The following is a 12595-nucleotide window of genomic DNA, read 5'->3' as shown; positions in this document are numbered from 1 at the left end:
TGAAGATGAAATGCAAACAATCGGATCGTACTCTCGTTTCCACACCCACACCTTTGCGCAGTTTTCTTGACGATCAACATCGACACTTCTTGAATAATTGAACATCATATACGCTGCGAAATTTTGGCTTCCTGCTCGGCATGATCGCGGCGAGAGAAGATTCCGGCCGAGCTTTCATTCCAAGTCCTCGTATTTCTGTGAAACGAGAATTCTGTTCAGTGAGACTTTCGCCACCCTCGAAGCCCGACCTCTGGACTGTCTAGCATCGATGAAGACGACATTTCTCACCGTTTTGGATATGAGCGGCATGAAATACAAGGTGGCATTCAAACAGGCATCGATCGCGACCGACACCAGGGTTCTGGACTGCTTCTGCAAGGCAAAACGAAAAATTTTCGGGCGAAGCGTCAAGCCTGGGCAGACAGCAGGTCGAATTTTAAGAGTGCGAGGATAGCACAGTAGCTCAACTCACAGGAACCGCTTGCAGTGCTACTCGTTTCTGCATGGAAATTATCATTATGTTGACGTCTCCAGAGGATTTGTTGAGGATATAATGCAAGAACTCACGCAGGATGCATCTTTCTTGGGTTCATGGTCTCGAAATTCGTTTCAGAGGCGGAATGAGAAAGCTCCGGTAAATAACTCACTCCGTGAAGAACGAGTTTTGGCGTTCTTTTACAAAGGTCTTGGAGGAAGTCGTACATCGGTCGGCCTTTGAGGAATTTCTCGATCTTCTCTTTCAACACCACCGTTAGCTGGAATCAGCAATCCCGTTTCTTAGAGACGTTCGTTGACCGAATTCTCATTTTGATCGGGAGCCTCAGGAGGCTCCAGCGTGAAACTCTTCCTTCTGAATAGTGTCTTCCCCACGGAGCTCCAGGGTGCCACACATATGGAGCACTCGAATGAAGAACTCGATGACCTTTGTGTCAGAACGGGGGTGATATTCTGGATAATGAATGAAGTTTCATCTCTCAGTACATTACATTCTCCGGCAGGATATCTTCCATGCAGTGAGTTTGCTGATGGAGTTGAGCTTCGTCGAGATCTGGGGAGTCGAGCAGAGAATCATTTGTTGCGAAAGGAACGAGGCGCCTCAGCGATCGGTTTTGGCGAGCACAATTTCAGGTTCGAGGAAGGGGCGTCGCCAAGGGGCTACCGCGAGCGTTGCGGGATCCAATTGAGGGGTCGATCCACATTCCGCTCTCAAGGGAAAGACCAAGTCCCTCCTGTATGGTCCCACCGGGATTCCTAGCTTCTCGACCGTGCGGAGGAGCTGTGCTCCTTAAGGAGATTACTTCGGCGAACATTTCATCGAGAGGAGCACTCACCACAGAAGAATTTTGGGATATATCCAGTCTTTTTGGGAACTTCGCCATGAACCAACAGCATCAGTATCAGCGGCGGCAGAGCATATCGTAGAGAGATCATGACTCGATAAAGGTCAAAGATTATATTCTGCTTACTCGTAGTTGGTTGATATGAATGAGCTCTGAAATCGTGAGGCGAGGTCCAGCTAGGTACATAAATAAATGCCAACCGACGAATATCAATGGACTTATACCAAAGACTCCCGTCGCAGCATCGTTCCAATCAAATTTTTCTTCTGAGCCCTCGACCTGTACCTACTGTTTACTCAATAATTGTCCGCGGGAACATTCCGACAGCCCGCGTAAGGTCCCCTCCCTCTCTTCCAAAAGGGTGAAATTGGTTAAATATTCCATCTGCAGTTGATCCATATTCCGAATTCATTATCTTTGGCGGAAATTTTCCATTGGAATGAGTAGAACTTGAGGAGAAGCAGAACAGAAGGGCTGTCGTGTCTTTCGACCTATAAGTCGAGGGAGCGGTCTGGATAGAGCGAGAGCTTCATGCGAATGAGCCGAATCCTCCCTCCAAATGCAGTGGTTTTCTCAGTAGTTTCTCCGGAGTTAGATTTTTCGATGAAGTCTCACGTATGAGGGACTTTTATGATCCCATAGTGAATTGTATTAGAAGAAATGGTTGGTTGTCATGGGCGGCGATGTGAAAGTCCCTTATATGCGAGACATTAGGGTGATCGGATCATCGCAGAGCTCTGCTCGCTCCGCAGGTCTCAACCTGGAGAACGTTCCGCTCTTCTGACGTCTTCCTCGACGAATTACGGATCCAAACGATCAAGCTCCGCTTCCGCGAATTACATCGTCGAATGATATGCGAAAGAAGCGAGCGTGGCGATCCCGATGTTGCGAAGCGCCGGCATCCTGATCCAAGTAGCCACCCGAGGAACCAAGTAGCCATGTGGTGTCAAGTCGGCAGCCTGGGAGACATCAGCTGATTGCCGCTTGTGCTACGATGAGTAAACTTGGACAAGCATGATGCTGTCGCGTGGTCTGATGGAGCTTCTCCAAATTCCATGAGGATTCCTGAGAGCTTTGAGGAAACTCTGTCAGTGAACCTGTGGCAGTATGCTGGCTTGCTGTGTTGCTTGTCGTAGCCGTTGAAACGGAGCCGCACTGAAATCCCGGAACCTGCACAGCATCTCTCCGACTCTTCGACGGAATGGGTCGGATTTCCGAAATCCTCTGCTTGCTCTTAGTGTTCAGTGTTAGCTTGACTTCCTCGCAGAAGATCATACCGAAGAGCCGTAGTTTGTCTGATCTCCCCGGAGGAGCACTTCCCATCCTGCGGGTAGTCTATTGGTGAGTTTCCTTCTTCCGCTCAACTTGTTGCAATGAAGTCTCGAAAATACGCTACTGGTCGATTCCGGCGATTTCCCTTGAGCGATCTCCCCTCCCCAACTCCCCCGAGCCCGGTACCTCATGGGACTTCAACGAATGATCGAGGATAGGATTACCAGATTGATTCAAAAACAAAATTGGTCACTTTCGTGATCAGATCCTCTTCGCTCAGATTGGACTTCCACGGCGTAATGAGACCATCCCGTGCGATGACCAGTCACATCAAGTTTCATACTGGAATGATCATATTGGGAACGGTTTCGGAGAATTCATATCATGTGGATTCCACATTAGAAACTCATGATTCGCAGGATGCCCTGCGCCGCGGGCATATGATTGAATTGCTATAGAGCTCTAAGCAGAAGATCTGATCCACATAACGAGAGGGACGAGATTCATCCTGGCTCTCTTCGCTCGGCTGACGGCCGACTTCAACCTAGGAAATCTCCTCGAATAAAATGTAGTCGACTGGTGGAGTTGGTCAAAAGGTGGTGAGGTCGATGAATATCTTGCTTTCTAGCGCAACATCCGGCTATCAACGGGCTTTGGAGCAATATATAGTTCTTCTCAACGAGAAATATCAGGGCGAGGTGAGCAAATACGCTTAGAAAGACTGCGGCGAACAAATCACGAAAATAGGAGGGAGGAGCGCAGGACTAGCTACTTGAACTCAATGCTTAAAGGTACAAGCTCGCGGAGAACCATTCCAGCACTCGACTTGGAGTCGTTATGTTTCGCGATCTCTGACCGCGCTCAAACTTGGCTTAGCAGCACTGCTGTTGTTTAAGGTAGGTCCGCTTCAGAACACCTCTTGATGGTGATCTCGAGCCGTTGATAAGAATAATCGATTTTGATTATGTACTCGAATATTCGTTGGTCACGGGTCTGAATTCCAGGTGAATTTATTGGGTCGTCTGCAATCTCGATTCCCACGGCTTGTCGAGTTCACTGTTAACAACAGAGTGAGTTCCTCCACGCCCGGAGTTGTTTTGCCCTCACCGATTATCGAATATCCTCTCACAATTGTCGACTTTTATTATCGAGAGCTGAGCCGACCGAATCAATGCCAACCTCAATTGGAATGACTCTGGCTTCCCGCTTCCAGATGATGGTGACCATGTCAATTTTCTTGCTGATTTCAACTCTCGAGTCGCGACTTTCCGCGACAGGGCATTTCGAGATTTTTTACAATGGTCAGTGAAACCCCACTAAAAGTATCCTGGAGCTTCAGACGGCCCCTAGGGACAAGACGACTCTTACCGGTGAAAGCATATGGGAGCCTTCGACCTACGATAAATGCTTATTGACTTGAATACTGATGTTCTGAATTTCCTCCAGATGTTCCCGTTTGGTCAAAACTCGCCAGCGGACGTTTCCCGTCCCCCGGAGAATTATTCCAAATCATCGATAATCAGATTCTGATCAAAAACACACCCAGGTTGTCACTCTGATCAAGCGTCCATGGAGACATCATAGGACAAGTATTGTACATTGATACGCCTGTGGGACACCTGATAGGGGAGGCCGTTTCCGAGTTCTGAAGCTAATCACGGCGCCTGATTGCCCCTCCATCGGCATTGGACGTCGAACAAGACCAGACCGACGAGTTCACTCAGAACCTGTACATAATTCATTTGCTGCCTTTTTTCCTGATGCTTCATCCGAGGCCCGCAGCATGGCCACAGCGCATCTCATGCAAGACTTGTATTTCCGATGGTAGCAGCGTATCCGCGCCAGAAGATCACGGAGGGCATGAGGTGGATACGATCATTATCTCTCACTCTCCAGATGAGCCGAAAGAGGAGATGACGTCGAGGAGCCCTCTGTGAGGGTCCCGCCTTCTTGTATCTGGCTAACGGATTTCTATTCCCATGGGAACCTCTGAAAGGGCGCCATGTGAAATCTATCAATGTCTGACAACTTCTGCCGTCAACCTCAATGCGCCTTCAGGAGCATTGCTGAGCCTCGATCAGCTCGGCCTATGAATCGCGACCTCACCAGCCTGGGGCGAGCCGATCTGATAGCGGACTGAGGAGCTCGGCACCAGAGAGACCGAAACTTCGCAGCAGCCAATGCTCACGCATATTCTTACGTTCAGGGTGCATGAATCTGATGAACTGTCCTAAGACTAATGGACATGGTGGCTCGGAAACGATGGACAATGTAGCGCGACTGGGTACGTAGCTCTTCTTTCCAAGAGGATGTCCTCCGCGCATCGAAAGAGACTACATGATCACCTGAGTCTGGAGATTTCTACTGTTGTTCAGTTAGGAGAAGTTGACTCGGTATCCGGATATGCATATTGTACCTGTAGAATAAAATGTTGGTGGCGTTCTGGAGGAGGAGAATTTCATGTGTCGAAATGGAGGATCTTTTGAAGTCGTCCGACTCGATGGGAATTCTCGATATTCCCGAGAGAAGCGAATCCGGTGCCTGAGGCGTTGTTCGCCTGGATCGAGAACTTTTTCGAATTCTCTTACCGAAAGCAAGCAGCGACCCACAATGAAGAGAATACTTCTCTACTCGTTGGTTTTCCGACTCTTATTCAGAGTAGTGATCGGCGAAGGCTGAACAATGGTGATGATCAAGCCTTCCGGATATCTGAGGAAAATAATTATTCTCAGGAATATTATCACACATCAGAACCGAAACCTCGATAGAGCTTCCTAGAAGCGCTTCGAGTGGAGTTTTCTGGAAGCGCTCCAGAGGTATTCACGGCAGTGATGATTGAATCCTGACGATTTTTCTGAGTATATTCGCGGCGGAAATGAAATCCAGGATTAAGGAAAGACCCGGGAGAGCCAGGATAAACATCTCCTTTCGAGGAAAGCTCAACAAAAATTATTTTCGCGGAACGTCTCCGGCTGAACCCCGCGTCGTGCATTGACGCAGGCGCCGCTAAAACGGAGGGTGCCTCTTCCTGGCGGTGGCAATCGTCCCGGCTTAGGGCTTGATGGTGGATGCTCGACTTCAGCTGTCGTCGAGGCATTATCAACCTTGCCCCGATTCTCTCGAGCGTCTCGCTCTCTCATTCCGTCCAGAGTTGTACTGCGTTGATGCAAGGGACTTAGGCTTTCGAAGGAATTCCAAGCGGCCGATTATCTAGCGCAACCCTGATAGCGGGGAACGCCCCCGCTCCGCACCGATCAACCCATAATCAGGAACGCGAGTACACATGATCGACCAGGGAACCTATTCGGCTCTACGCAGGGATAGAAAGACTTCCGAGTTGTACTTTGGAGCTCTGGCAAAGACTGTGGGGTCCGATTTTATGGTAGTAATCGATGCGATATTCGCTGCTCGACATCGCTATGGGCACTCATTTCCAACAGACCCACGTCTAGGAGTACGTTCATCGAAATCGTTATCGAGGTTTCAATTTAGATGAGTCTGCGCTTAAGATAGTTCTCCCATCGCCGTTCCCCTGTGAAAGCATAAAAGTATCATTATTTCTTCCGATTGATAAGACTAGCCAGATATATCATTCCGGCGAGCCCAACGCGACTGTCAGTAGAGTGCTACAACTCTTTCAAGAATCATGAGTGAGTTTCTTCCGGCTTTTTATCTCAATCTACCTAAGTGGATGCAAATCTCGTTCGATTCCTTGTAGTTTAATGGGTTTACCCTGAGTGTGATTAGTGCAGGTCGGGAGTTCAGGCACTGAAAATGCCGGAAATGGCAGGTGAAAAGGGCATCGAAAATCCTTAACGTGAGAACCAAAACCATTTAATATAGGCATGATAGGCAGAGCAAAGGTCGGCGCCGTACCGAACCGTTCGTCAGAGCCGTTTCATGAGAAAGCGTGGTAATTCGGGGCTCCCATCGGTGAGTAATCGACGCCGCTCTCATGGGAGCATATTACATGATGGGAAAAAAATCGAAGTCTAGGTGGACCATCGGGGTTTTTCGAACGGAAGATGTGTTCCTGAAGTATGGGGGCGCCGACCCTGCTCATCGGCGAATCCCTTCGTAGATCCGGAATTTCCCCAGAACTCGGCGTCTTGGTAGCTAGAAAATGCACTTAAGGCACGGAAGAACCCAAAACGGAATAGTCACTCGAAAAGCGTCGAGGAAGGCAGCCATAGGCATTCTTGGCGAAATGCCTGAACTTCCGAGCCCCATTGATCAGGCGCTATCGAGCTCACTCGGGTCTTTCCAGAGTTCTCTCTTGTTCGATCCTTCAGCCGCGATTCTTTCCCCTTGTGTCTATACAGGGCTACTAAAGGAGATTAATATTCGCCATCGTTCGGACCCACGTGAAGGACCTTTTGCTTCTCCATGAGTTCTTCTCCCGAGTCGACAATTCCAGATCTTGAGTGCATCATTAACGAGCACTCGGGAGGGACATGAATCATCGACTCACGACACAGAATAGATAGTGTCTCAGAGAAGGAGGTCGATTCTCCGTCAAAGCCGAGAAAGCATAAAGCTCTCAGTTCATACACACGATTTGCATGATGCCCGCTATACTCGCGAATCCGCGGGTACGTGTCTGAGACTTTGAGTTCCCTCTGAGTCTGACGTCGAGCTGCCGACGTCCGCTCCGAGGCGCATAAGATGCCGTCGCAGAAAGCATCGTCTGGTCTCTATGCCAAGCTCGGAGCCTTAGCGCGTCAGATTATTCCGCATCGAATAAGGAAGCACAGCTCCCGAGCGGATTCAAATCCAGGAGCATCGGAGACGACAGATCGAAGTGTATACTTTGCAGAGTCGAACATCTTTCTTCCTCCATACCGGATGGTCACGTCCGTATTCGTACTTTGATTAATTTTCGCGCAAGTAACGGCTCTATCGGGCTGCCACGTCGTTCACAGGCTGCTCGGCGAATTATGTTCGCCTGAATCATCTGCCGCTGTCTGTGAGACGAGATGAATGAGCTCAAGTCATAAGTTTCGCCGGAATCTACGTAGGTGTCAAACGCTGGGCCGTGCCCTGTATTGGAAACCGAGTGTCCCAGTGGTCAGCAGAGACAGTGGGATCCCCGTGGGAGTAGCGGTACTTCCAGAAAAGCAGAAAAAATTACAAACGGCGAACTTCACTGAAATTCAGATCTCTGACCGGTGGTGACCGATAGTGGGCTGCGCCGCGGCCTGCTCCCATGGATTTCGGAACATAATATGCTGTAGTTCCACTGCTCGTGCTCGATCCTCATTTCGGTCCGGCGCTATAATCAAAGGTGTCAAGACGGGAATCCGCTCAGAAACTTCGTTTCAATGTCCTTCCTCCTGATTTCCCATCGCTGCCGGGACGTTGGCTGAAACTATTTCCTGGCTCATTCACAATTTTTCCGACTTGCAGCAGTTTCCTGTCGACGAAAAGGAGATGGAAGGGGACAAAGGTTGAGTTCCCGTTCATCGACTGGGACTCTGCTCGGAACTCCTTCCTCTACGTCGACAGGAAGCTGCTCAGCTGGACGTATTCTGATGATTGCGAGAGACACTGTATCGCTCGCCGTAAGATTGAATCTCGAGCACTCGACCCCATTGCTGAGGGCCTGAGCAATACAATCTGCAGGACTTTCCACGGCAGTTCTCAGGGCCGGAGGAATCCACTCCTGGATCGAAAGGGTAAGTTCCGATTGACGGTATGTGAAATATTATTTATTTATTCTGAGCGTTCTTTTCGAACATTGCACTATTTTGCTCGTGCGACCGCCGTCAGCGACGGATGAGATGCCGCGCAGTCTAGCGCGTGGTATTTACAGCATGACATGTGACAATATGTACATATACAATTCGTGTCCGCTTCGTGGAAGGTTGTGTTGGTACAGAATTGATGATGAAATCCATGAACTATCAACCTCGTGTAGATGTGTCGCCTCTTATTGAGTGCGCCGTCCCAGAGCTTCCTGTCTGTGTATATTCGCAGACCTTCCGCCTCCCTAGTTCCGATTGAGTCAGATGAGGCGGTCATGGGAAATTCGAATGCATGAGAGCAGATTCCAAGCTTGGTCTTCCCGAAAATTCTCCGGTACGGCCGTCGACGATTTCCGATATGGGAGCGGATCGTAGCGTACACTGATGATCTGGAACCGGAATTTTTCTCGCGAATTCGATTTTTGGGCGGATGGCCGCTGCGGGGAATCAGGGAAATTCGGGTCAAGAGTAGCACCCACGTGGGACCAGCGTGTGGCTCTGCATATTCGGCTCTATCCAAGGGTCGGCATCCGCACAGAATATTTTCATTGAGTGGGTCACTTTTGTTTCTCCGTTTTTCCAGCAAATCCCGAATGAGTACATCGTGCAGAACATTCGAGGGTTTCGTCATTGGGAGCGCTCAAAGTGTTTGCCCTCTTTCTCAATCGCTGCGTGATCTAGATTGCAATGTTCCGATAGAAGTCAGCGGTTTTGATTGTTGAGGGGCTTCCACAGCCCTGCTTTCGGCGGAGATCGTTCGCATCGGCGGGGGATTTTCCGCGAATCATGCGGAGCTGACCTGGGGCAGCAGACTAAGTCGCCATGTGCAGCAGCTCGACAAAAACGAAGACGGCCGAGGCAGACTCTGCTTCTCGGTTTTCGACAGATGTAGTCATCCGAAGCGATCGAGAACGGTCGAGCCGACAGCGAACATTCAATATTCGAGGTCCCCGGCTCCTTCCAATCGGAGCGACTTGCTCCGATCTCGGATTATTGCGAGTACTCCGATGCGGTCTTTATTGGAACGATCTCCGACAGTTTCGAAGATCCTTTGCTTACAGCACGGTGGCGGGCAGTTGAGGCGAGTCCCCAAGTCCCATGCCCCGGATTGATGGAAATAAACTTGTTCGCTTCGTAGATGACGATGATCGCGGTGATAATGCAGATCCATCATGGGGCTTGAAATTTTTATGAAGCGCTCTTCAGTCTTTGTTGCGGCAGCAGCCGAGTTATTTGCTGGTGACCGAGATGGGATCGGATTTGCGGCCATCCTTCAAGTTACCACCAGCGTTCATAAGGGCCTCGCATTGGGCAAGCGAGCAGCGAGCAAAAAACCGAAGTCTCGAATCGGTACAAACACAGCCGAAAAAAGGCATGTACGTGAGCTGATAGATAGATAAGCGTTCAAAAAGCCAGGTAAACAGGCAAGCGGTTAACGATCAACAGGTTAGCGAAACCCTGACGATGCGTAAGCCCGAAAAGACCACCCGCCGCCTCTTCGCCTTGTTCAGTCTCAATGCCAAGTGGAACGGGAGCATTTTCCTGCTCCATCGTGGATTCACTCCCCAGGATCGAGAGAAGATGCACCGCCGGTTCGTTCTGCGATCAGGAGTCGCTATCCTAAGAGGGATGATTGAAGGAGACGAAGCACGAGATACCAACGGTTGGAATTGCCGAGCCGGCTGGTAGAATGTTCGTATCGTGAACGTACACGGATCGAAGAGCTGTCTTGTCAGAATGGAACCGCAATAAATTCGTCAAGCGCCAATCAAATTTCATATTCTTTCTTTTGAACATCGATGTCACCTCTTGTAAGACGAGCTCAGCGTTCGATGCTTGAAGAGAATGAGCTTCTGCGATTTGTTGGAGCTGACAACTCGTACGAAGATCTTGGCTAGCTCTTTTTGGTTTCCGTGCGGTCTCCAACTCTATTTCAAAGAGTTTCTGTTCCGCGCTCCGATTCCTCCACCCGATTCTGGCAGTCATCGATTCACTCATTATACGAGGCGCAGGGCTGCTGCCTGCTCAAGTCGAGTAGGGTTTTTCTCCGCAAGAGTATTCGGAACTGCAACTAGGAGTCGGCTCTATGGAACGGGCTCCTGGAGTTGTAATAACAATCGGCCAAGAGTCCTCATTGTGTTCAGTCAGCAGTACGGCCAAGTTTGAAAGGCAAACCGCGGACGAGACCTAATTGAGAACTAGAAGGCTTTGATTACCGGGGGATCACTCTACGAGCAGAATGCCAAGTCTTCATATGTAGGTACTCGTGAAAGCTTCCAATAGATTTCTTTAAGATTCTGGGAAGTTGAGACTAGGGCCTTCATGCGAGCGCTGGTTTTTCGATTATAATCATGAAGATCCTGATTCTGATACTCATAATTCCAACATTGTATGTATTCATGCAGAAGAGAGAAATAGTTGGCGAAGCCGCTCTTAGTTTCGTCGATTCTTGAATGGCGTGAGGGGCTCAAAATGTTTGGCAGATCCGTCGGGTACTGAACGAACTATCGAAACGCAATATTCACAGGAAAGATAAGTCCGCCATCGATTTTTGCAGCGAGAATCGTAAACATGTCGTAAAACTCCAATGAACGCACGCCCTTCTCTCGGAAATCCTCGCCAAGAATTCGTTTTCAGGGCAAACACTTGTCTCCATGCTCTGCGGGTAGGGCTCGCATCCGCGAAACAGACTCATTTAGGCGGGAAATTCTCGATATAAGTTATGCTTCAATCCGATGATCACAATCTTATAGTCAAATTGGAACCTCTCTACACATACCGCTGCAATCTACATCGCCCATTACATACATGGAGTGGAAAACCCGAGCTCTCGCTGTGTTCAGGAGCTGGATCTCTGAGGAATATTTTGATCGAACCCTCGCGGAGGGTATCGGTGCGCTTCCCGTGACAGGTCCCTAAGCTCGTCTGAGCTCGACGGCGAAGAATCTGCTCGCGATAGCTAGGAGGGAATGCTCGCCACTCCTCCGCCGGGAAGCTATCACGCCGGAGTGAAGTCGCGGCTAGCAGATGACGGCTAAGACCGATAACGATTTGTGAATCGTCAAGAGCATCCAGATTACGCATCTAATTCGTCATCCTTCTTGCTTATCAACTCTACTCGATTCATAATCTAGCTCTGCACCCAAACCTCGGCTCGAGAGGACGCTTTCCTCCCGGCCGAGAATGCTCCCCCTCCAGCTGATCCCATCTTCCCAGATACCACTTTTTTCAGTATATCATTATCTTTCATTCTTGAACCTAACCCGATATCCCGGAGTTTCACGGATACACGCTCAATTCAATTTCGAGAGAAGCCGGAGAAAATCTCTCCTGAGGGAATTTCGGTCGCATTACTTCACGGTTCACAACAGGGTGAACAAGATTTCTCGAGAGACTTCTCACCTTCCGGACAATGATAGCTCGCTTCATTTTCACCGACCAGAAGTTTTTCTAGATACGCTTCTCTCATCCTCGGCTGGATGTTCATGAAACCGCTAATCGCAGCTGGGTCAAGTGAAGGGCAAGTCTTGCACTGGGGCAACTCGTCTAACTGGTTCGCCTCCGTCATCAGCACCGCGATTCAGTGCCCGGTGAGAGTCGCGTGAATCGCAAAGAAGCTTCGGGTGGATTCAGTGGAAATATCCGATGGATGGATGGTAGAATCAGAAGAGTATGAAACGACGGCAATGTATTCTGTGTCGGTATTGGATACGTCGTCACTCATCACCCTTGTCTTCGTCATTTTCTATGTTTGATTAACCTGGCCTCATTCAAAGCTGGTCCTCCCCTACGTTCCGTACCTCCCATCTTCATAGCAAGACCGCCGCGAATCGACGACAATCACGATCTGCTCAGCTGAAACGATAAGCTCGACAATGAGCATTTCGCATTCGAAAATCTCGGCGGGACAAGAATCCATGAGAGAAGGATGTATCAATCAGAGAAGAATCGGAGGGGCTCTCAGATGAGGGGGTCTCCCAACAGAGAATATTCGGGCAACGCGAGGCGAGGCTCCCGCGTAAATGTCCCATCTCCAGAAAGACTTCATTTTCGACCGTGTCATCGAGTCGAATCCGCGTCATCGACAGCCATGACCGCCATGTCATGGGACTCGAGTCGGGAAAGCAAAAAATCGAATCTTAGTGTCTCGCGGCGCGGAGGTGCAAGAGTTTTCTCTTCTATTATCTGAGTCACGTTCTGTTTTCTGCACCGACAAATCTCTCTGAAGGAGCAAAAATG

The 12595-nt window shown here is 49.5% G+C and overlaps 1 protein-coding gene across 1 annotated transcript; it reads left to right on the top strand.

Annotated features, from left to right (window-relative positions):
• Positions 1-2307: 2307 nt before the first annotated feature.
• Positions 2308-5065, top strand: LOC100909160 (thioredoxin reductase-like selenoprotein T homolog CG3887). Its single transcript, XM_003741810.3, has 6 exons — positions 2308-2681; positions 3241-3310; positions 3404-3508; positions 3617-3682; positions 3826-3913; positions 4059-5065. The coding sequence occupies exons 1-6, from the start codon at positions 2542-2544 to the stop codon at positions 4169-4171; spliced, it is 582 nt and encodes a 193-aa protein (XP_003741858.1). The 5' UTR covers positions 2308-2541; the 3' UTR covers positions 4172-5065.
• Positions 5066-12595: the final 7530 nt, after the last annotated feature.

Source organism: Galendromus occidentalis, unplaced genomic scaffold (assembly GCF_000255335.2).
Source record: "Galendromus occidentalis unplaced genomic scaffold, Mocc_1.1 scf7180000077202, whole genome shotgun sequence".
NCBI lineage: Eukaryota > Metazoa > Arthropoda > Arachnida > Mesostigmata > Phytoseiidae > Galendromus > Galendromus occidentalis.
The sequence above is the reverse complement of the archived record's forward strand: the minus strand, read 5'-3'. Positions and strand labels throughout refer to the sequence as shown.